General features: G+C 45.6%; 1 protein-coding gene across 6 annotated transcripts in view; it reads right to left on the reverse strand.

Moving 5' to 3' along the window:
* The window catches only part of REPS2 (RALBP1 associated Eps domain containing 2), a 232,492-nt gene that overhangs the window by 123,920 nt on the left and 83,672 nt on the right, over positions 1–24,900 (reverse strand). For all 6 annotated transcript variants that reach the window (XM_019925644.3, XM_019925643.3, XM_019925646.3 and 3 more), the window contains one exon: positions 17,429–17,526. In XM_019925644.3, the coding sequence (XP_019781203.1) occupies positions 17,429–17,526 (98 nt within the window). The remainder of the gene's footprint in view (positions 1–17,428; positions 17,527–24,900) is intronic.

The following is a 24,900-nucleotide window of genomic DNA, read 5'->3' on the forward strand; positions in this document are numbered from 1 at the left end:
CCTGCAGTCAGCAAATACGTGTCCACTTTTTTTTAATCTGTTGCCAAAATCTCCATGCTAGGTATTGGCTGCTGCATTCCCTGGCGCTGACATGGAAGCTTCTACTCCCCTAAAATGCACTCTCCTTCCCACCTGGAACCAAAGCTGCCATACCCAGTCGTTGCTGGTAGTGTCATCCCATAACCATCTGCTCACCCTATTTCCTCTCCCATATTATTTGACCCCTGAGTGGCATCAGTGGTCTCTTAGCAGGTCTCAAGTCTAATCTGACAGCAGGAATCGGAAATGGACAGGAGAAAGTGACCGATTCCTCTGCTTAAAAGCTTTCAGGATGACCTATTGCCCAATAAAACAAATCCCCCTCCTCCACCTGGCTTTTAGGGCCCTTATAATCCAGCCTCCTCCTTGGTCACTCATATCAGGCTTCTGATAGCCCACATGCTCTCTCCTCATGGGTCAGGTTTGCATATTCTCCCCAGACCACCCTTCCTCTGATCCCAGCCCCCCCAAATCCTACCCATCTGGGCTTCCCTGGTAGTGCAGTGGTTGAGAATCTGCCTGCTAATCCAGCGGACACGGGTTCGAGCCCTGGTCTGGGAGGATCCCACATGCCGTGGAGCAACTAGGCCCATAAGCCACAACTACTGAGCCTGAGCGTCTGGAGCCTGTGCTCCACAACAAGAGAGGCCGCGATAGTGAGAGGCCCGCGCACAGCAATGAAGAGTGGCCCCCGCTTGCCACAACTAGAGAAAGCCCTCGCACAGAAACGAAGACCCAACACAGCCAAAAATAAAATTAATTAATTAAAAAAAAAATCCTACCCATCCTCAAGTCCCATGGCCCCAAAGGACTCTCTGACGTACCTGCCAGGCCCACAGCCACTGCAGAGGCGCTACCTGCCCCCAACCCCCAGCTCAGCTTGGCTACGAAGATGGGTCTGGAACCACATGTGCACAGCATGGCCCACCTCATGCCCGGTCTCCCCCAGCTGAGTCCAAGTAAGTGTGGGTGGGCTCACAGTTGCTGGCCTCTGGGATGCTCTGGCACAGAAAGCTTTTCTCTAGCGAGGACAAGCTGTGCCAGATGCTCATTCTTGTGGATGTGGATAAAAAGTAGAAAGATCAACAAGCAGAGAAAGCAGACCCTGAGCAGATGCACAGCAGGGCGGGGGTGCCAAGCAAAGGCCAACTGGGACTTAAAGTCACAAGGGAGCAAGAAGTGAGCACAAGCAGAATCTGTGAGGAGTGCAAGTACTAGAAAGAGTCCGGGGTGAGGGTGGCTGCTGGCAGCCAAAAGGCAAATGGACAGTGAAGCAAACTCAGCTAGTCTGTTCATGGCGGAACAAACATGAATAACCAAGAACTCCCATTCCTAGGGACCACTGGGCCAATCCTCGTCTCTCATTTCTTGGATTCCCATGAGAACCCCAACCCCTTCCTCCTTCTCAAGAAAACTTAAGAGCTGACAAGGAGAATTCCTGCTCCTTAAAACCAAAAGTGCCAGGGCTTCCCTGGTAGCTCAGTAGTTAAGAATCTGCCTGCCAACGCAGGGGACGCGGGTTTGAGCCCTGGTCCGGGAAGATCCCATATGCCGCGGAGCAACTAAGCCCGTATGCCACAACTACTGAGCCTGCGCTCTAGAGCCTGCGAGCCACAACTACTGAGCCCACGTGCCACAACTACTGAAGCCCGCACACCTAGAGTCCGTGCTCCGCAACACGAGAAGCCACTGCAGTGAGAAGCCTGCACACCACAACAAAGACTAGCCTCCACTCGCCGCAACTAGAAAAAGCCCGCGCGCAACGACAAAGACCCAACGCAGTCAAAAAAAAAAAAAAAAAGTGCCTTCCAACAATGAGAGAGGGCATGTGAACACCAGGCAACCCGTACCTGGTGTGGCCCTTCTACCAGCCTGCCCGAAACATCTTAACCTACCCCCATCTCTTTCCCCTTGCTTCTCACTGCATGTTTTGAATTGATTTGATAAATCAAGTGATTTGAGCATCTTAGAAAATATGAATCCTTATTATAAGTATGCTAAGTATCACACAGTTTGAACATTTAAAGTGCTGTTTGTTAAATATCTTCATTCAGGTTTCGAGCTGGAGGGCGAGAACCATATCATCTTAGCCTTCATTCTGCACATAGCCCCTAGCAGGCTCAGCACAGACACTACAGAAGTCGGGTGGGGGCCACTTATTGACGGGCTCTAACAACTTCAGGGGTATGTCTTATGTTGAAAGAGATGCAAAAACACTACTCTATGCTGTGTGTAATGAAAGAAAGCCCATGAGTCCATTTCATATTTTATTTTATTTTTTTAAAGAATAACTTGATTTTTTTAAATATTTATTTATTTGGTTGCACCAGGTCTTAGTTGCGGCAGCAGGCTCCTTAGTTGCGGCATGCATGTGGGATCCAGTGGGATGGAACCCAGGCCCCCTGCACTGGGAGCGCAGAGTCTTATCGACTGCACCACCAGGGAAGTCCCCATTTCATATTTTAAAGTTTGAGATCTATCAACAGACGTCCCTGTCGGTCCCATGGTCTGATCTCTATGGAGAGGTTTCATGTTCCTTATTCATTAAGTGAGTGATTTCAGAGATAGGTAGAAGGGGCGGATCACATTCCACGTTCCCTGAAGCCGAAATATTCCAAAAGAAAGCTAATCTATACTACAAGAAGCCAAATGATGTGAACTTTGCTGCAGAAACACTGACCTGCTCATTCATTCATTCACAGACACTTATTCAACATCACCAACATCCCAGACACTAGTCACTAGGGATACTCTCTGATGGTCAAACACATTCTTTTTCCCAGGAAGCCTAGAGTCCAGTGAGGGAGAAAGACGGGCAGTCGCAAAACAGTGAGGTGTGAGCTGTGGTGAGACAGGGAACTCTGGAGCTCCGCGGCTGGGAGTCGTTCCACCGACCGCCCGCATCCGTATCACCTGGGGACTCGTCAGAAATACAGAAGCCCAGGCCCTACGCCACACCTAGTGAATCATCAATTCTGGGAGTGAGGCTCAGGCATCTGCGATTTAACAGGCACTCTAGATGATACAAAGCACACTCAAGTCTGAGAAGCAGTGCTACAAAACATGCAGGGCAAGGCAAGGAAAAGGAACAGCATTTGCAAAGACACCTTAAAATGCCAGAAAATAGCCATCTCCTGAAAGTAGCTTGGTTGAGCTACATACAGATAGAATGGGCTGACAGTGCAGAGGAGATGCAAGTGGAGTTGCCTCAAGACGGTCCAGACCAGCGGTCCTCAACCTTTTTGGCACAGGGACCAGTTTCGTGGAAGACAATTTTTCCACGGACCAGGGGCGTGGGGCGGGGAGAGGATGGTTCAGGCGGTAATGCGAGCGATGGGGCGCGGTGGGGAGCGGCAGATGAAGCTTTGCTCCCTCGCCCGCCACTTACCTCCTGCTGTGCGGCCCGGTTCCTAACAGGCCTCGGACCACTACCGGTCCACAGCTCAAGGGTTGGGGACCCCTGGTCCAGACCATGAAGGTTCAGGTGCACCAGGTTAAGGGCTTTAAAGTGTATCTAGAACACAATCGGGAGCCACAGATAAGTATGACACAGGCCAATGAAATAACCAGATTTGAGCTGCAGAAAGATCACTTCAGTGAGGAGAATGGAAGGGAAGACTAAAGGTCGGAAGACCAATTAAGGCCATATCGGCAACCCTGGCCAGAGGTCAAGGTGGCCCAGAGGTAGGGAGGGCTATGAGGGGAGTAAGAGAAAAAAGCCATAGGGCCCCCACCAGATGAAGGCCCATTCCAGCAGCGGGATGGCGGCTTGAGACCTCTCTGGCAGCAGCTAGGGGGCCATCTCCTCCAAATGAACCCATAAGGCAACCGTAACAAAGACCTGAAATCAGTCACCTAAGAGAGAATGTCTAATTGCAAAGACTGGAGGCGCTGAGCAATGGGGGCGGGGGAACGATGGAGCCTTGGACTTCCGAGGAGAAGCCGGAACCAGGAAGAGACCCACCTCCGTGTGCACCCAACAGGAGCCCCAGTTCCACTCCAGCTGTAGTGATTTGCTTGGCTGGGTGGAGATTTTTGCTACTTGGTGCCAATTTTGAGCTCTACCAGCGTTTTTAAGAAAATATAAAAGGAGGGAGAGAGAGAGAGAACAAGAGAGACAGAGAATCTTCCGCATCTGTGTGCTTAAGCCTCATACATATGGTTCATTATACAGTTTCTCTAGACACAGGAGAATTAGATTTGCTTATATTTAAAACATTCAAACCCTTGGTTTTGTTTCAAGTGAAATGCAAATATCTGGCACTGCAACTTGTTATCTCTGGGGAATACAGGCTGTTTATAATGAAAGAGACTTCAAAAGACTCATTAAAAAGTAATACTATTGGGCTTCCCTGGTGGCGCAGTGGTTGAGAGTCCACCTGCTGATGCATGGGACACGGGTTCGTGCCCCGGTCTGGGAAGATCCCACATGCCGCGGAGCGGCTGGGCCCGTGAGCCACAGCCGCTGGGCCTGCGCGTCCGGAGCCTGTGCTCCGCAGCGGGAGAGCCCACAACAGTGAGAGGCCCACGTACCGCAAAAAAAAAAAAAAAAAAAAAAGTAATACTATTAATAAAATCCCAAAAGGTGACATTTACCCCTGAAGTATCTTAACATCAAACATAGATGTAAAGTATGAATTGCAAGGAAGCACTACTGTCAGGGAGAACTTAAGAAGGGGGTGTGTATTGTTCCAACCACAGGACATTTCTGTTTAGAATATAACCCCACCCTGGAGGCCTCCTGTCAATGCTGCCTTAGAGTCCAGCCACTTCACCTGAGGGTGCGATGATCTTTGTTAGAACAACATCCTTTTGGTGCCTTAGCAAATAAACTGTCTGGGGGAGGAAAACCTCCTAGCAAGCCCACAGTGACTCTGTGAGGACACCTCCCCTGCCAACGACCTTTTGGAAATAAGAACACCATACTGCGACCACTGATCAGAGCATGATCTCATGAGCAAAGATGTGAGAAGACTCAACCACCCTAAAGGGGAAGACTGGCTCACAGGCTGGTAAGACTAGACCACAGCCCACGTGACAATTAAGCTGCCTACAGAAAGATCCGGGGATTGATCCGTCATGGGGCAGAGAAAAAAGAAGAGTCAGGGAAGCAGCAAACGATAGCCGTGCTTCTATGTGCGGTTATGGTGGCTGTCCTCTGACCACTCACGCCCTACATGCCTGGTGTACGGGTGTCACCGAGTGGCTGCCCAGCCAGTAATGACATTTTCCAGCCCTTCCTGCAATTAGCCACAGCCATGCAACTGAGTTTTAGCCAATGCAGTGGGAGCGCAAGTGACCTGCACCACTGCCAGGCAGGCCTAGCACCCCGTGGTCCTCCTCTACGCTTGTCCCCATCAGCCCACTGAGAAGGGGCGGCACAGCCACAGGACAGAAGCAGCCTGTCAGCTGAATCACCATGTGGGGGAAAGCTGCCTGCCAATCTGTGAGATGAGTGAGAAGCAGACCTGCTGTGGGAAGTCATTAAAATGCGGGGCGTATTTGTTAGAGCGGCTGTTACTCCAACCAACCTACCCTTCAAGCGAGGCCCAAAGGAAAGGCACACCTGCCTAGCGCCAACAGCACAGCCACTCCTGCATTGAAGACGAAGCATGAAGCCATCTTCCTTTTGTAATCTGACCACCTAAAGACCTGAGACCGCTCTGAGCCCAAAAAGCTTTCTAATTTGATTGTTCACGAAGACTGTCTTCAGGGACAGCATGTGGATGCATCTTTACAGCCGTCTTTCTATGCTTGGTTAATATGAGTTTGATAGGAGATTCTCAGGGAGGAAGTACAGAGTAAAGAGAAAAGACGGTTGTGGTAAAACTGGGAAAAACTGGGAAATGGGGAATGAAGAAAGGAGCTAAAGAAGGAGGTGGTGCTCTGCGATTTTGTTTTTCACATTCGACTGTTCCGTATCATACTCTATAGCCTCATTTATACTGTTTCCCACCTCACTCTCATTCTAATGTTAAGGCCCATGAGGACAGGAAATTTTGTCTATTCTGGTAACAGCTATACCTCAGAGCCTAGAAAAGTGCCTATCACATGGGAAACACTCAAAAGATGTTCGGCGAATAAGTGAACAAATAAAATAAACAAATGATGGGACAAGCTGTCAATTCTGACTCATAGACAGAATGGTTAACCTGAGCCCTCCTATAATGACTGGAGCTGAAGTTTAGATGCACTTACCAAACAACTGTCACCCAAGAGTGTAAAGGCTGGGCCCTCTCCCTTACCTATGAAATCAGAGAAGGAAGAAAACTTTTTTTTTCTGCTTCTTTTAAAATACTATAGATTCGCTGGAAGTTGCAATAAATAACTTCTGTTTTTACCTGTAGCAAAGTTAGTTACAATTAAATACTAACAAAGCAATTCAACTTTATCAGTTTCTTCGTGGAAATAAATTTACAAAGATGCCTTTAATCACATACTGCCAAACTTACTTAGGGATCTAATCTCAACAGCTTAGAAGGCTGAAGCCCAGACTATAGGAATCTCTGAGTCTAATGAGCAACGCACAGTTGCTGCTTATTATGATAAACTAAATTTTTTAGATGATCACCACAGACATCAGAGAATGTCAGATAACATGTATTCATTACGTGCCAGACACTGTAAGCACCTAATACACAAGATCTACTTTCATCTTCACAACAACCCTGCAAAGTAGGTCCCATTAGTCCCATTTTGCAGAACAGGAAACTGAGGATAAGGAAAGGGAAGTGACTTACCAAGACCACACACCTAGTAAATGATAGAGTCAGAACATGAACGGAGTCCAGAGTGTATACTCACTCAGCGAGCTCTGTGGTTCCCCCCTCTTAACCATCCATCCATCCTTTAGCCATGCACCATTTCCTTTTAAGAACTAACCTCACTGTAATGCCTAAAATACTGCCGCAATTCTGCAGATTGAGGATCTGAGTTGAGGATACAAATATCCTATACTTCCACTTCCCCCTCCATTACCTAGTTTAGTTGTAGATTTGGGCCAGTGAACTATTAAATCATACAGACAGAGCACCATCTTATTTCTCACATAACTTTTGCTTATAAGCATCTGGCATGTTTTCGCATCAGGAAAGAACCCTGTAGAGAGCCATACAATACAGATATTAAATCACTGCGCTGTTATTTTAGTATGTGGCACTAACACTATTTTGATTAACAAAAGAAATGCTTATGAGTAATCACTGTCTCTAATTCTTCCACCGGGAGCCAAGATCTCCTGCTCAGAAGGGCATTTTTCCTTTTCGATTGTCAGGATTTTGCTCTCCGCTTAGAGGGGAAGAACAGGAGAAAGCAAGAAATCAGCAGTAAGAAGAGCCTTGGATGAGGTTGAGGGCTTCCGGTGCTATTACACTAACGTGCCAGCCCCATCCTTGCTGATGAGGTCAAGGCTGCCTGTCTCTTCCCCACTGTCGTCCCCTTAACACTCAAGGCAGCCTGAGGTCAGATGGGAAACAGATGCACCAAGAACTCAGGCTGAATCCACGGAATGCTTTAGAGAGTGAGGCTACAGACTGAAGGTGCAACAAGAGTGCAGGTTCTGGGGCTTCCCTGGTGGCGCAGTGGCTGAGAGTCCGCCTGCCGATGCAGGGGACACGGGTTCGTGCCCCGGTCCGGGAGGATCCCACATGCCGCAGAGAGGGTGGGCCCGTGAGCCGTGGCCGCTGAGCCTGTGTGTCCAGAGCCTGTGCTCCGTGACGGGAGAGGCCACAACAGTGAGAGGCCCGCGTACCACAAAAAAAAAAAAAAAAAAAAAAAAAAAAAAAGAGTACAGGTTCTGGAGGCAGACAGGTTTGGGTTCAAATCTGGGATGGTCACTTACTCACCATGAGACCTGGGTCACTTACTTCACTTCTGAGCCAACAGTTCCCCACCTACCTCTCCAGCCTCACCTCCCCACGACTCCAGGCTCCAGCCACGCCAGCCCTCTTCCAGTACTCCATGCTACACGGGGCACAAGGGCTCACTAGACACAGGCTCCACCCCCTCTTAGCATAACGCCCTGCACTGCAGACAACGGCTACATAAAAACTACACCTTCTGAACACCTCTGCTGTTAGAATGCCACATTGGAGTCAGGTTCCACTAAACACGCCCACGGAAGACAGATGAAGAACCGAGTCGCACGGTGAAAGAGGCAGGGAACACAGCGTTCACTCTGTCAGCCTTGGTCATGCAGGTGGGGCACCGGGGTGAAAGCTAGGGCAGCAGTTGCCCCATTCCACAGCTCTGCTCGCGGCAGAGGCGAGGCTTCCTTAGCTACCAGTTCTGCTGTGGGGTTTAGGAATTGTTCCTGCAATCTCAGAACACAGTCTGAATTTTCAGTCCTTCCAAAGAGTCGGCAGGCTCTCCACACCCCTTATTATAAATCCCTATTTGCTTCAGCTAGTCAGAGTAGATTCTGGTGTCAACAGTGAAGCATGCCCTTTGTCCAGACTTTTCCTGGGGTGTGAGACACCCCTCTCCTCACCTCCCAGCACCATCCCTCCAAGTCCTCCTTCACAGCTTAGCCCAGCATCACTTCTTCAGGGAAGCCTCCCTTCACTTTCCAGCCCCAGGGCCGATTTCTCTGTTATATGCTATCCAACTGCTCTCTTGCCTTCAGGGCAATTGTCAGTTTTCCATTATACATGCAGAGGCAGGATCATGCGATTCCCATCCATCTCCCCCGCTCAACTGCTCCTCGACAGCAGGGACCATGTTTGTCATCCTCAGGGCATGCTGGCATGGCTGCTGACCCACAGAGACCGCTTAGTAAGTACTTCCCAATGGATGAGTCGAGGACACAATCTGGCAGGCAGTCCACCCTGCAATCAAGACTGCTGGGAGGACGAAAGGGCACAGACTACTGAAGAGGCCGGCACAGCACGGGGCCCGGAGAAGCACTCTGTCGGCAGTGCCTCTTGCTGGACAGATGATGGGGAGCATGACATCGCCTGCTGCCCTGAGATCGGGGGACACTGATGCGCTTAGGGGTAAAATGGTGCCCCTGTAAGAGAGCCTTTCCTGTTCACACCACACTATCTACTGAGACCAAAGGGTCCTAGGAAACAAACACCACACTCCCTTCCAGCTTTACAAAGTACTCTCTGACACCAGGAGTTCAACTGGGTGTTTTCAGTTATATCCAAGAGGCTAATTCAGAGGCACCTTGTCTACCAAATCAGTGCGGGCCCTAGCTACTAGCAGGAAAGTTCTGGACACCATAAGCCTTTAATGAAATGCTCACAGCTGGGGTGGAAAAGCAACACTGATCCCACAAATAAAATGTGCTTATTTGCTTTCATCTAACCAACCTGTCTAACCCCATGGATGCTAGAATCCTAATGTGTACCAACCTACCATTCTTACGTTCCCCACCGCCTCTAAGCATGGATTCTGAAAGGCCTTAAGGCGGCACCCCAATCAGTCATGATATTTACTGAATCAATATCTTTGTCCCATAAACATCCTTCAATCTCTATCACAGGCACCCTCCTCTTATATCCTAGAGTCACATTTCTTTCAACGATCCAGTATCTCTTCACTATTCTCATCTCATAACACAGAACATTTTTGCCTTTCATGTAGAAGTGTCGCCCAGTGAAGAAACCAGGTGACTGCCATCACTTTAATCATTAAGAAGTGTGGGTACATGGGGAGCACCTGGGGAATACCATAAGCGACAGCTACAAAAGATTTAGGCTGAGAAAAGCAAATTTCAGTATCATTCAATAAAACGTTTCAAAAATAAGGGATAGAAAATCTGAAAAAGAATAATAAGTAGATGAAGGAAATAAGTAGGAAAAAGAGGCTGGATGCTATGAAAAATAGGACCTCTTTGTGGTAATAACAGTGACCACTGGGATATCTGTGTGTTCTAGGTAGATTTGGGGAAGTAGAACACATCAACCTTTCACCCCTTAGGAGATGACCAAACTCCATCTAGGGTTTCAAATCAAATAGGGAGTAAATCTGGTAAAACAAGATGTCAAACCGAGAGCAAGTCACGTGCATTCCGATAAATTTTATCAAACCAGTTCTTCCTGTTACACACAAAGGCAAACACACATATACCCTCTCCCTCCCTCCCTGCTGTCCCTCCCTCCCTCCTCCTCCTCCCCCCTTTCCCCTCACCCTTCCATTTCAGTCAGAGGAAGAGAATTTAGTTGTCTGAGCAATGCTGAGAGGTACACACACACACACACACACACACACACACACACACACTGTGGTGACTTTTACCATCCCTAAAACAGAAAATTTTCCCAGCCCTAATCTCTAGCCATAAGCTAATTCAACTTTATTGCCATAAAGGTAGAAACAAGAAATCAGTGCCAGTGGGCCTGGGGCACTCCAGAACCAAAAAGAAGTGGGGTCCCTAACCTCCTCTAAGGGCATCAGGGGCCCAGGACCTCCTCTCGACCACACAAAAGAAGTGCTAATTAAAACTACACCAAGATTTCATTTTTCACCTATCAGATTGGCCAAGATCCCTAAGTTGCTTAGCACACTGCGTTTGCATGGGTATGAGAAAATACACTTTCACACATTTGTTAGTAAGTGTGTAAATGGCCACCGCCTCCAATTTGAAAATCTCTACCAAAAATTTAAAATGTGTAGCCATTTCACCCAATTATTCCATTTCTAGGAACTATTCCTACATATATACAAACACTGTGATTGCAAGTTCTAGCTATTGATCAGAGGGGACTGGTTACATGATTTCTGGCAGATGTACACAAGGAACTACTATGCATTCGATAAAACCAAAAAGATGAGGACATACTCTATGTACTCTTACAGACTGTTATTAAAGCTTATTGATAAGTAAAAAAATGCAAAGTGCACAACAGATGTGTAGTACGCTACCACACATGTAAAAAAGTGGAACTATATATTTTGCATATATTATATATAATTACATATAAGAATACCTATATTCACTTGCATATGCATAAAATAATCCTCTAATGATACAAAAGAAATGGGTCATGTCAAGTGCCTTGGGATGGGGAACTGGATGGCTGGGAGAAAGAGTGGGAAGGATACTTTTCTCTCTGTACTCTTTTGTATCTTTTGAATTTTTTACATTTTTAAAAAATTTTTAATTGCTCTGAAGAACAAGAGTATTTGAAAGCTCACAGCCCATGATCCAATAAAATAACAGCATGGTGTTTACTGCAGAATCTGAAACAAGCAACCAAAATCTTCGGGCGCTTTGGCTGCCGCCTAGTGAGGAGGGAGATCATCGCTAGGCGGTGTTTGGGCTCCAGCCACTCGGGAGAACGGCACGTGGTCGGCCTGCAACCTGAGGACTAGTGGAAGTGGCCCGGTGCTGGAGGAGACGCGGGGAGCTTCACAGGGGGCAAAGTCAGAGCTCGCAGAAAAGGGGCGACGGGAAAGATTCCTAAGTAAGGGGGAAAGGCCTGAGGCCCTACTGAAAAAAAAAACCCAACCCACACACAGGCCAAATGATGCCTTGCTAGGGACATCCCAGACCCTGAAAGAGCCGCCACGGGCTGGCTACCTCCTGGATCATCCCCCTGGGCTGAGCATCAGGGAAGGGAACCACAGAGGCTGGGGCAGGACCTGGTGTGCCCTACTTGCTTCCTGCTTCTTTCTGCTCCAAACTCGGAGCACCAGCTCCCTTATGACTCAACTCTCAGCCACCTCACTTCATCCCACCCCAATCCTTCGCCACAATAATCTCTAGTTTCTAGTCTCCTTGTCCTCCTGGCATGCTGGTCCAGTCTACCTATAAAATAGCTTTCCCACCACAGAAAGTTCTCTCAGTGCAGTGTCAGCCTCCCAGAAAGACTGTTTCTCCCTGTTCCCATCAAAACTCTTAGAATGAACAATTCACTTGTGGTGACTATCAATTCTCTCCGGATTTATGCCAACACCACTCCAACAGAGCGTGGGGGTATTCATTTCTTTCACCACCCATGACACGGTCTTTGCTATTTAGATCCACACCAAAAGGACCAAAGGAGCAGACCGTACCCATCTCTGGCCATAAGTACCTATGGGGTAGGGTAGGGGGGCACGGCAAGAAATTGAGATTGACTGAGAATGAGGGGAAAAAGGAGACAACTAAGTTAAATACATGTTTTTCAAGTTGCAGACTTTTAGATTTATATGGTGGCTGGCTACCAATGTCTAACATCTCCTCCTATACCTGTTCATCAGAAAACTTTCACTGAAAACATAGCCAAACCCCCAATTAGAATGGCACGATGATAAAGTTCTCTAAATTCTGTTTGTCATTATTTTGTCTTTGAAATAAGAAGAGCACCAAGTATTGAGAATTTGCCCCCAAAAGACTGTTAAGTTCATCCTTCCATAAAGAGAAAAAAAAAATCACAGCATGTATGTTTTGGGTTTAAAAAGTAAGTGTGGAAAAAAAAAAAGTAAGTGTGTTTGGTTTAAAATAAAAGATATTTTTTAGTGGGATCTGGCTGGAAGGAAATTGCATTTCCCAAACCAGTCTCCCTAAAACCAGGTAAAGGTATACTGCATATATTAGATATATAAGAATACCTGTATTTGCTCATATACGCATAAAACATTCCCAGGATAATACAAAACAAACAGACCACACTGGCTGCCTTTGGGAAGGAAAACCAAGAAAGATCAGACGCCCATCCCTCCAGCTGATCCTCACGGATAAATGAGCAGACGAGCAATGAACTGCTTTTTAAGAATGAAAATACGTTAACCTCACACGTACAAGAAATATTAGAAAGTTCTCACACTTCGTGTTATCAATGGAGAAAAAGCATAGATGAATTGAGACAAAGGAGAAAACCCAGAAGATAAGACCGAGGCTGAAGAGTAAGGTTCCCATGCAGAGAACACTGACTGTGTGGGAAACACTGGGCAGCTGTGCGGGGCCTGCTGTGGCTACGGGGGTGCGCAGGGGCCCGACACCAGCGCCCCGAGAGCCGCGGGTGATCTGCTGGGAGCAGTGGGCAGAGAGGGACAGGCTTCAATCAAGGGGGCAGGAGGATCACATTCGTGTTTTTTAGGATGATTTTTGTCCAAGACGAGGATAACGGATTTGAAGAGGCCAGTGGTGGAAGCAGGAAGAAAGAGTCAGAGGCTGACAGATTAGATTAGGTGACAGAGGGCAGCATGAACTGAGGAAGTGCAGAGAAACAGACAATGGAGAGAGGTATTTAGAAAGTGATATGGCTAGTACTCAGTAGCCGATGGGCAGACGGGATGAGAGGGGCATCAGAAACAGCCAGCCGTGTACTGGCCCACGTGCCAGGGGCGTGGAGCCAGGGGCGGGAGGGTGAGAACTGCTTTTGTGGGAAAAGACATGTTTAAAGTGACAGTGGGGGGACTTCCCTGGTGGTCCAGTGGCTGAGACTCCATGCTCCCAATTCAGGGGGCCCATTTCAATCCCTGGTCGGAGAACTAGATCCCACATGCATGCCGCAACGAAGAGTTCGCATGCCGCAACTATCATTTAAAAAAAAAAAAAAAGGATCCCACATGCCACAACGAAGATTCCGCACGCGGCAACAAAGATCCCACGTGCTGCAACTAAGACCTGGGGCAGCCAAATAAATAAATAAATAAATATTTAAAAAACAAAAAAAAGTGACAGTGGGACATTCAAGTGAAGACATCTGGCAGGTGGTGAGATGTGGCCATCAGGCTCCATGTAGCTAAATAGTAACAGAGTGAGAACTAGACCCAGGGATCCCCAACACGCAAGGGGCAGGTGAAGGAGGGAAATTGAAATAAAAAGCTTAGGAAGAGGCAGTCACAGAAGCAGGAGACAAACCAAGAGAGGACAATGGGAGCAGGAGGGTCAATTCTAAACCCACGCCAGCAAAATCACAAACGACTACGTGACCTACGTGGTTAGGATCACTTGTGAACAGTAAACCACAAAATGACCTATCAACACACCACGACAGAGAAGCAGGGAAGATTATTTACCATTTCTTTACACACCACTGTCAACCACCCACCAACATAGGATGTGCTCAGTATCTGAAATTTCAAGGGGAAAAACATCCAACACCTGAACGAAAAAATCAAAAGTGCGAAAATACTAAGACTGTTCATTCCAATGGCTGGGACTGAATTCCACATAAGCACCTCTGAAATGCCAAGCCCATGAGCTGCAACACTGCTGACTCAGAGTCCCTAAAAGCCTTCCCCCGTTCCCAGAGGCCACTCCTCTTCCAATCAGGCAGGAAGGACTTGAATACAAGGCCACAGAGGAAGCTAGGACAGAGCGAGGCTGCCATCAGCCCAAGCACATGGCAACATGGGGAATGAGTGACCCCAGCCCAGCCTGGCATCACACCCAATCCCTATTAATCCCCTACCACCAAAATCTTCCACTTTACATCCTCTCATCTACATGGCTAACTCAGGTTGGCATTTTGCTGTCTGGGACATGGAGTTCAACCAAACCAAGCTGAAAGGAGTAAGAAGGAAACCTAAGAACTGAAGAAAGAAAAACACATCAGCCATGAAAACCACAGACTGCTGTCCCGAAAAAGGCCCCTTGCTCTCATCTTAAACAGAAGGCAATGCTCCAAACAGGAGGGGGGACCTACACTGACACCAAACAAACATTAAGGGAATCAGACTGCTGCAGAGTATTACAATGGTCTGTTAAATCCATTCCAGCTCATTCGTGTTACAGAAAAGAGAAGGAACTTGCCCAAGGGCATGCAGAGTCTGCCTGGACCTGGGTGAGAACGTGTCTGGCTTTTCTGCACAATCCCATGAGTCCTTCTAACGGCCATTGGCTGCCAAATACTTCTATCCAGCCCCAGCTCTCCCCAGAGCTCCAGCCCCATATATCCTACCAACTCCTTGACACGTCCTCTTGGCTGTCTCTAAAGCTCAAATTCCAATATGCAACACCGATCTCATGATCTTGCCTCAATACTCCCAACACTAGCTTTTCATTCAGGGCTTCTAGGCTTAACAGATGACATCACCATCCATGCGGTTCCTGAGACAAAGGCCAGGAAATCGTGTCCAGTGTTTGAACTCTAGCCCTACCAGTTCCTAGCTGTGATCGAAGGCAAACTAAGTAAGGTCTTTATACTTCAGGTTTTGTCATCTGAAAAATGGGATGACAGGAATTACCTCATAAGATAGCTCTGAGCACTGCAAGAGAGGTGTGTATAAAGTGCTAAGCTCATAGAAAACATCTTTGTACGCACAGCTCCCTCTATCCTCTTGCCTGCTCTCCCCCGCCCCACCCCCCACCTGGTTAACATGGTTCAACGCTTTCCCTTTCAGCTGGAGTGTGACTCCCCTCTGCAAGCCTTCCTTGATCAGCCCCTGCCTGCCAAGGCCAGGACCTAACTTCCCGCCGCCATTTTTCATCCTCAAACCACACTGTAATTTCCACTCACCACATATCATAATTATATATTTACTTTGTGATGGTCTGATCAATGGCCATCTCCTCCAAGAGTCTATAAGCTCCATGAGGGCAGGGACTGGATGTGTTATACCTCATTTTTGTATTCTCAACACAATACCTGGCACTTAATAGGTATTTAGTAAACATTAGTTGCTTGAAGCGCTCAAGAAGCACGTTTACCAGCAGAAAAACGGACCTAGAGATTAGAAGAGAAGTCCCAGGACACCAGTCCAAGTGAGAGCCCATGGCCATCTCAGCCAGGTGGCTACGCAGAAGGGGCCCAGTGAGCCCCATCCAACCACGGCGAGGTTCGGGATTTACTGCTTGTTTGACCGTCATTCTAACAGTTCAGGATGTGGTCTCCACAGCACTAGAACAGACTCTGTAGAAACATGCATGGCCACACCTCACAGATTTTTTACATGAATCCCAGTCCCTCCGATACCTTTCCTAATGTAACCATCACTCCACAGTGGGTGTGATTCTCATGTTTAAAAACACGTATTTTTGTACCACAGGACCTCTAAATGCAGCCAACTACTCCATCTGCGGCTCAGCTGAAGAAACAACTGTCTGTTCCAACTTGGGGGTAAAACTGAGCTCTACTGGACCTAGGTACCAATAAGGGAATTTCAGGAATATTTTTACTACACCCTATGTTTATTTATACAGCAACTCTAGAACCTAGCCTCCTTGTAACATGGGACTCTAATGTATATAGGAAAGTATTTGAAAGAGCAGGTTTTGACATTGGGCAGGCCTGGTTCGAATTCTGGCTCTGCCACTTACTAGTTATGAATGAAACCTTAGACCCATGACTTGACCTCTCTCGGCCAGTTACCTCATCTATACTAAGAGATACAACAATACCTAGATCTGATAGTTGGAGGAAGAATTATACACAAATACACAGCATATGGCTGAATTATCTACCACCTTTAAGAAAATTCTTTGTACACAGAGTTCTACCTCAGAAGTTAAGTTCTGTACCACGCCTAACACAGAGCCACATCCCCAGAGGCTATAAAGTGAACACCTCAATCTCCCTTTGCCTTGTTTATTCTCTTCTAGAATACCAGCCCATTTCTTTATGGGACTATCTGACATCACCGGTCTACTGTGAGAAATCCCTGAGCATCAATGATCCTCCTTCCTAAGTTGGACAATTGAAATGTTATACAAACCACCCTACTTCCTCTTGTCTTTAGAATCAAACAGCCAATCCAGTTTTCTCAGGGTTTTTCTCATGCTGACATACACATACACCCTTTTTTGGGACTATGACTTCACCAGCATAGGACTCAGAAATACTACACAAGATAACAGTTGCAGACACGGGAAAAAATAAGAGCTCTTTATCCAAAGGAAACACTGGAGAAAGGGAAGCTGAAATTTGCTAAGTTGTGGTGTAGCCAGGAGAAACTGGGAGATCACTTGTGCTTCTGCCATATGGTATCGATTACAAACAGGAAACTAGTTGCTGCCACTTGTAAAATAACTGTTCTCCAAACAGCATTGAACTAGGCACTGAGAGAAAATACAGGAGAACCACCTCTGCCTTCCAAAGCTTGCAGTATAACTGGAGGCACAAAACAAAATGGGCAATAGCGAACTATGCACTGAATAAGTAATATTAAAGAATAAGGCAGAGATAAGATAGGCTGTTTTGGAAAAAGTAGAGGCCTCCTGAAGGAGGTGCCTACTGATTAAGCAGATAAAGGTGGAAGGGCATTTTAGACATACCAAAGACTAAGAACCAGCCCGGATTAGTCTAGAGACACTGAGAAGGGGAGAAACACACACAGTAGAAACGATTTAGGAAAATACATAAGCAACAGAACAAGAAGTACAATATTTGCATTAGGGGGCAGTTTTATGTCCTGCTTACAAAAACAAAACAAACAAACAAACAAAAACAGGGCCATCAAGAAGCCATACCCCCGAAGTCTCCCACTGGCATAACCCCACAGCAGCGTCACTTACCCGGATAAGGGAAGCCTGATGCCGAAGGGGTTTGGCTCCTGGGCCCCCCAACGAGGGTCCCTCAGGCTGGACAAGGGGCTGTCTAGCTTCATAAGGAGCTGAAACAGCAGGAGGGAAAGTCAGCATGGTAGACAAAGATTCCACCCAAAAATTATGATTTCACACACAAATTGCTACAGTGTCTGCTTTTCAGGGAAGAATTAGCAAAAGAATTAGAGTTTACAGGGATAGGGCAACCTAAGACAAACAAACCTTGGTGCCCCTGGGTACAATTTAACTGAACAATCTAAAGACAGTCACCCAATTCATGATAAGGCAGGAAAATATTTATATCAGGTTAAGATTAGGAATAAATTAGAAAGGTGGAATGGTGTGAATCTAAACTGGGATAAAAAATAATGAGAGTAGTTAGAAAAGTGCCATGGGCTTCCCTTGTGGCGCAGTGGTTGAGAGTCCGCCTGCTGATGCAGGAGACACGGGTTCGTGCCCCGGTCCGGGAAGATCCCATGTGCCGCGGAGCGGCTGGGCCCGTGAGCCATGGCCGCTGAGCCTGCGCGTCCGGAGCCTGTGCTCTGCAACGGGAGAGGCCACAGCAGTGAGAGGCTCGCATACCGCAAAAGAAAAAAAAGAAAAAAAAAAAAGAAAGAAAGAAAAGTGCCATGTTTTAAGGGTTCAAATTCTAAATATAAGGTAAATTCTACATATACCCTGCTATTTAAAAGGCTTCCATTCATCATCCACACCCCCAAAGAAGAAAAGGAATATGCATTTTGAACATTAAGAATCAACATTGTCATTTATTTTATTTTGTTAATACTTTTTTTAAAATTTATTTATTTGACTGTATTGGGTCTTCCTTGCTGCACGCAGGCTTTCTCTAGTCGCGGCGAGCGGGGGCTACTCTTCGTTGCGGTGCATGGGCTTCTCATTGTGGTGGCTTCTCTTGTTGAGGAGCACGGGCTCTAGGCGCGTGGGCTTCAGTAGTTGTGGCACGTGGGCTCAGTAGTTGTGGCTCCTGGGCCCTAGAGTGCAGGCTCAGTAGTAGTGGCGCATGGGCTTAGTTGCTCCGCGGCATGTGGGATCTTCCCGGACCAAGGCTTGAACCCGTGTCCCCTGCATTGGCAGGCGGATTCTTAACCGCTGCGCCACTAGGGAAGCCCCTATTTTGTTTTATTTTTGAAAATAAATGCCACTGTTATCTTTTCCTTAACGGAAAGAATGTAAAACCAAGTAGAGAAAACTACAAAAAGGAATAAATGCATTTTATATTTATTATCTTATCACTTAATAACCAAACTAAAAATAATTTTGCTACCTTTAAGAAAAGGTTTTAAGCCACCAAAATGAATGCATTTTTTTCATTCCTTTTATTTCCAGAACACTTAATAACAACCTTGCCAATATGGTAGGAAAAGTTAAATGTAACCAGGTAGTATTCAGCTCCAACAGAAAGGAGAAATTATCACTTAAAATGAAACCATTTCTGATCTCTGTGGGTTAACAGTTCAGGTTTTTGGAAGTATATAAACAAGTAAAATGCCTTTTTTCTGTAGCTTCTTATAAATAAAATTAGGTAGAGACAGCAGAGCAGCCTAAAATGGCATCACCTTCAGCGTACTTTGAACTTTTTAAAATAAAGAAGGTATAACAGCACGTTAAGAACAACAAACCACTCTTGGCTCACAACTGCTCTTTGTATTTCCTCCAAGGAACTGGAACACAGTATTATAACACATTAAATTACATTAAAACATCAAAATCACTGCCTGGCAAACCATGACATGGATTTCCTGACCCTGCTAAGAATGTATTAAAAATACAAAACCTGCAAAAGAAACATACACAGAGAACACACAGTCCAAATCTTAAATAAGCCTCACATGGTAAGCAGGTGCTGCCCTCAAAGAAGGATTTTTAAGATCATTCCATTTAGATGGAACATCAAATTTAACTCCTGTCAGGAGGCTTGAACCACAGCAAACTGTACCACGGCTGCGATACCAGTGGTCATGAGCTTCTCCTGGGAAGCTGACCTCACATGCCTCTGCCTCTGGCTCCCCTCAGAGGGAGGGAGCTTCTACTGCTCAGGAGGGACACGTGTGGAGGGAGGGCGCCTGGCCCATGGCTCCAGTCCCTCACCAACAAGGGTCTTCCTTCCCTTGGAAGAGACAAACACATCTTATCAATAAAGCCTGAACACTCAGCCGCACGGTGGGTCATTTTTGGAGAAGCCTGGCCTCAATGGCAAATTTTCTCTTCCTACTCCTGTGGGAAGCCTGAGTTGTCCACACCTGCCTGTGACTGGAAAGATGAGTGTCTAAAGCCCTCTGGTCGCAAATCTTAGACACGTGCTCCAATCAGCTCTACTGGTACCACAGCTGATATTCAGGCCACCATCAGTCTGACTCCTGCCTCGCTCCTCAACTAAAGCTGAACTCAGGAGGTAAAAAGGTAAAAGGTAAAAGGCTCGTTGCCTCTACTCTCCTTCCTCCCAAATAAAGCCTGAAACATGCAACTCAATGCAAAATAAACAATTCTTAGATCCCCTTATAAGAGGCTGAATAAGGAACTAGAAGTACCACCTTTCTCCAAGGGGAGGAGTATAAAATGAACCCTAAAGATTTCATCACTCTGAGATTCGTGTCAAACTAGAACAGAGACCACAACTAACTGCCCCATAAAGACTCCCCATCTGCAGTCACCCAATGAATGATATCCAGAAGGTGACTTTCAAGAATACTTAAGAGCTTCAAAAATAAAACGGAGGCTTCCCTGGTGGCGCAGTGGTTGAGAGTCCACCTGCCAATGCAGGGGACACGGGTTCGTACCCTGGTCCGGGAAGATCCCACATGCCGCGGAGCGGCTGGGCCCGTGAGCCATGGCCGCTGAGCCTGCGCGTCCAGAGCCTGTGCTCCGCAGCAGGAGAGGCCACAACAGTGAGAGGCCTGCGTACCGCAAAATAAATAAATAAATATAAATAAAACGGGTGCCAGATTCTAGAGACACAAAAGGAAATATGAGGGAATATCTGAGCACCTACAATGTGCCACGAGTTATGCTAGGAACAGATGTTTATATAACATTCCTCGTTTCATCCACAGAGCAAACCTCTGAGGCAGAGATTATTCCATTTCACAGATAAGGGAAACTGAGGCTGAGAAAAGCAAAATACCCATAGTCACAGAGGCTAGAAATGGACAGAAATTAGAAATGTAGGCCCACTAAGTCTACCTTTAGGCCCAGGAGACGGACATCACAGCCCATGCTCTTAAGTGAGAAGATACCTAGAATTGATACATCAGAATAAGATGTATAGGAAAAAGTAGAACAGACATTGATTTTAAGATAAGACATTAGATATCAAGAAACAGGTTATAAGAGTCAAAAGTAGTTGCCTCTGCCTAGAAGGAACATACCTCAATGTAATAAAGCTCATATAAGACAAACGCACAGCTAACATCATACTCGATGGTGAAAAGCTGAAAGCATTTCCTCTAAGATCAGGAACAAGACAAGGATGCCCACTCTCACCACTTTTATTCAACATAGTTTTGGAAGTCCTAGCCATAGCAATCAGACAACAAAAAGAAATAAAAGAAATCCAAATTGGAAAGGAAGAAGTAAAACTGCCGCTGTTTGCAGATGACATGATACTATACAGAGAAAATCCTAAAGCTGCCACCAAAAAACTATTAGAGCACATTAGTGAATTCAGTAAAGTAGCAGGATACAAAATTAATATGAAGAAATCTGTTGCATATCTATACACTAACCAAGAAGTATCAGAAAGAGAAATTAAGGAAACAATCCCATTTACCATCACATCAAAAAGAATAAAATACCTAGGAATAAACCTACCTAAGGAGGCAAAAGACATGTACTCAGAAAACTATAAGACACTGATGAAAGAAAACGGAAGACGACACAAACAAACGGAAATATATACCATGTTCTTGCACTGGAAGAATCAATACTGTTAAAATGACTACACTACCCAAGGCAATCTACAAATTCAATGCAATCCCTATCAAATTACCAATGGATTTTTCACAGAACTAAAACAAAATTTTTTTTTAATTTGTATGGAAACAAAGACCCCAAACAGCCAAAACAATCTTGAGAAAAAAGAATGGAGCTGAAGGGCTTTCCTGGTGGCGCAGTGGTTAAGAATCTGCCTGCCAATGAAGGGGACATGGATTCGAGCCCTGGTCTGGGAAGATCCCGTATGCCGTGGAGCAACTATGCCTGCACGCCACGACTACTGAGCTTGCGCTCTAGAGCCCGCGAGCCACAGCTACTGAGCCCTCGCACCTAGAGCCTGTGCTCTGCAACAAGAGAAGCCACCGCAATGAGAAGCCCATGCACCGCAACAAAGAGCAGTCCCCACTCGCCGCAGCTAGAGAAAGCCCACGTGCAGCAACAAAGACCCATTGCAACCAAAAATAAATAAATAAATGTATTTTTAAAAAAAGAATGGAGCTGGAGGAATCACACGTCCTCACTTTAGACTATACCACAAAGCTACACTCATCAAAACAGTATGGTACTGGCACAAAAACAGACACATAGATCAATGGAACAGGATAGAGAGCCCAGAAATAAACCCATGCACATATGGTCAATTAATCTACGACAAAGGAGGCAATAATATACAGTGGAGAAAAGACAGTCTCTTCAATAAGTGGCGCTGGGGAAAGTAGACAGCTACCTGTAAAAGAATGAAATTAGAACATTCTCTAACACCATACACAAAAATAAACTCAAAATGGATTAAAGACCTAAATATAAGACCAGACACTATAAAACTCCTAGAGGAAAACATAGGCAGGACACTCTGACATAAATCAGAGCAATATATTTTTGGATCTGTCTCCTAGAGTAATGAAAACAAAAATTTTAAAATGGGACCTAATTAAACTCAAAAGCTTTTGCACGGCAAACGAAACCATAAACAAAATGAAAAGACAACCTGTGAAATGGGAGAAAATATCTGCAAACAATGTGACTGACAAGGGCTTAATTTCCAAAATACACAAATAGCTCATACAGCTCAATATCAAAAAAACAAACAACTCAATAAAAAAATGGGCAGAAGACCTAAATAGACATTTTTTCCAAAGAAGACAAACAGATGGCCAACAGGCACATGAAAAGATACTCAATATCGCTAATTATTAGAGAAATTCAAGTCAAAACTACAATGAGGTATCACCACACACTGGTCAGTATGGCCATCATCAGAAAGGCTACAAATGGGGCTTCCCTGGTGGTGCAGTGGTTGAGAGTCCACCTGCCGATGCAGGGGACGTGGGTTTGTGCCCCGGTCCGGGAAGATCCCACATGCCGCAGAGCGGCTGGGCCCGTGAGCCATGGCCGCTGAGCCTGCGCGTCCGGAGCCTGTGCTCCGCAGCGGGAGAGGCCACAACAGTGAGAGGCCTGCGTACCGCAAAAAAAAAAAAAAAAGAAAAAAAAAAAAGGAAGTCTACAAATAATAAATGCTGAAGAGGGTGTAGAGAAAAGGGAACCCTCCTACACTGTTGGTGGGAATGTAAATTGGTACAGCTACTATGGAGAACAGTATGGAAGTTCCTTAAAAAATTAAAAATAGAGTTGCCATATGCTCCTGCAATCCCACTCCTGGGCATATATTTGGACAAAAGTCTAATTTGAAAAGATACATGCACCCCAATGTTCAAAGCTGCACTATTCACAACAGCCAAGACATGGAAGCAACCTAAATGTCCATCAACAGATGACTGGATAAAAAAAGATGTGGTGTGTATATTTATATATATATACACACATATACATACAATGGAATATTTACCCATAAAAAAGAATGAAATAATGCCATTTTCAGCAACATGGATGGACCCAGAGATTATCATATTAAGCAAAGTAAGTCAGAGAAAGAAAAATATATTACTTATATGTGGAATCTAAAAAAGTGATACAGGACTTCCCTGGGGGTACAGTGGTTAACACTCCGCACTTCCACTGAAGGGGACGCGAGTTCAATCCCTGGTTGAGGAATTAAGATGCCACATGCTGTGTGGAGAGGCCAAAAAATAAATAAATAATAAATAAATAAATAAGTGTTTACAAAACAGAAATAGACTCACAGACATAGAAAGCAAACTTATGGTTACCAAAGGGCAAAGGAGGGGAGGAATAAATTTGGAATTTGAGATTAACAGATACTACTGTATATAAGATAGATAACAAGGACCTACTGCATAGCACAGGGAACTATATTCAATATCTTGTGATAACCTATAATGGAAAAGAATCTGAAAAAGAATACATATACATATATGTATAACTGATTCACTTTGCTGTACACTGAAACATTGTGAATCAACTGTACTTCAGTTAAAAAAATAAACAATTTTTAAAAAAGGATAGAAAGTAGTTGCCTCTGGAGACCAGAAACAGGTTGAGTGGGAAGAAGTATTACTGCGATTTAAACATCATCTTTTAAAATATAGATAAAATACAGATGGCAGTATCTGCCCCTGAGCGTTGTGGTAAGTAGAAAATAGTGCACATAAAGAACTCTGAACAATGCCTGACACGTAAGTCTTACCCAATGAGCATAAGCTATAGATACATCCAGCAAGGGAAGCTAGCAGGAGCCCAGAAGAGAGGCAGAAGAGAGGCTCTGAATCACAGACTGGTCCAAAGATGCTCAGTCTGATTTAAAACATACACATACACCCCATTAGCCAGGAATCATGGCAGGGTCTTGGACAGAGAACAACCCCAGAAAAATGTATTCCTAGAAAATTGTCCTAGCAGCTAAGCTGCTTTCTGAAAATGCATAAATCCAAGTTTAAGGATCACGATGTAGGAAGGGGCAACAGAAACTTAGAAAACAATGTTTCAAGAACAAAAGAGTGCCCACAAGGAGATGTCACTTCACATGTAATAGAATAGCTAAGATTAAAAACACTGAAGAAAGAAACTAGAGTACCAACTGCTGGCAAGGAGCACTGAACTCTCATATATTGCCAGTGGGAGTATGCAGCCACTTGGTGAAACTGGGGCAGTTTCTTATACACCTACCCTAAGGTGCAGTAATTCCACTCCTAGGTGTCAGGAAAATGACAACAATGTCACAAAAAGACACACACAAATGTTCATAGCATCCTTATTCATAACAGCCAAACCCTGGAAATAACCTAAATGTCCATCAACAGAAGAATGGATCGTCACACCATGATACATTCATACCATGGAACAATACTGGGTAATAAAAAGGAACAAACTGTTGAGATACAACACCATGGAGAATCTTAACCACTATGCTGAGGGAAAGACACCCGAGAGTACAGTCATTCAATATGATTCCATTTATATGAGGTTCTAGAAAAAGCAAAACTAGCCTACGATGATAAAAATCAGAACTATGCTTGCACTGGGGGGGCACGGGCGGGGAGGGAGTGACTGGAAAGGGGCATCTCTGAGGTGAT

The sequence above is a fragment of the Tursiops truncatus genome, chromosome X (genome assembly GCF_011762595.2).
Source record: "Tursiops truncatus isolate mTurTru1 chromosome X, mTurTru1.mat.Y, whole genome shotgun sequence".
Taxonomy (NCBI): Eukaryota; Metazoa; Chordata; class Mammalia; order Artiodactyla; family Delphinidae; genus Tursiops; species Tursiops truncatus.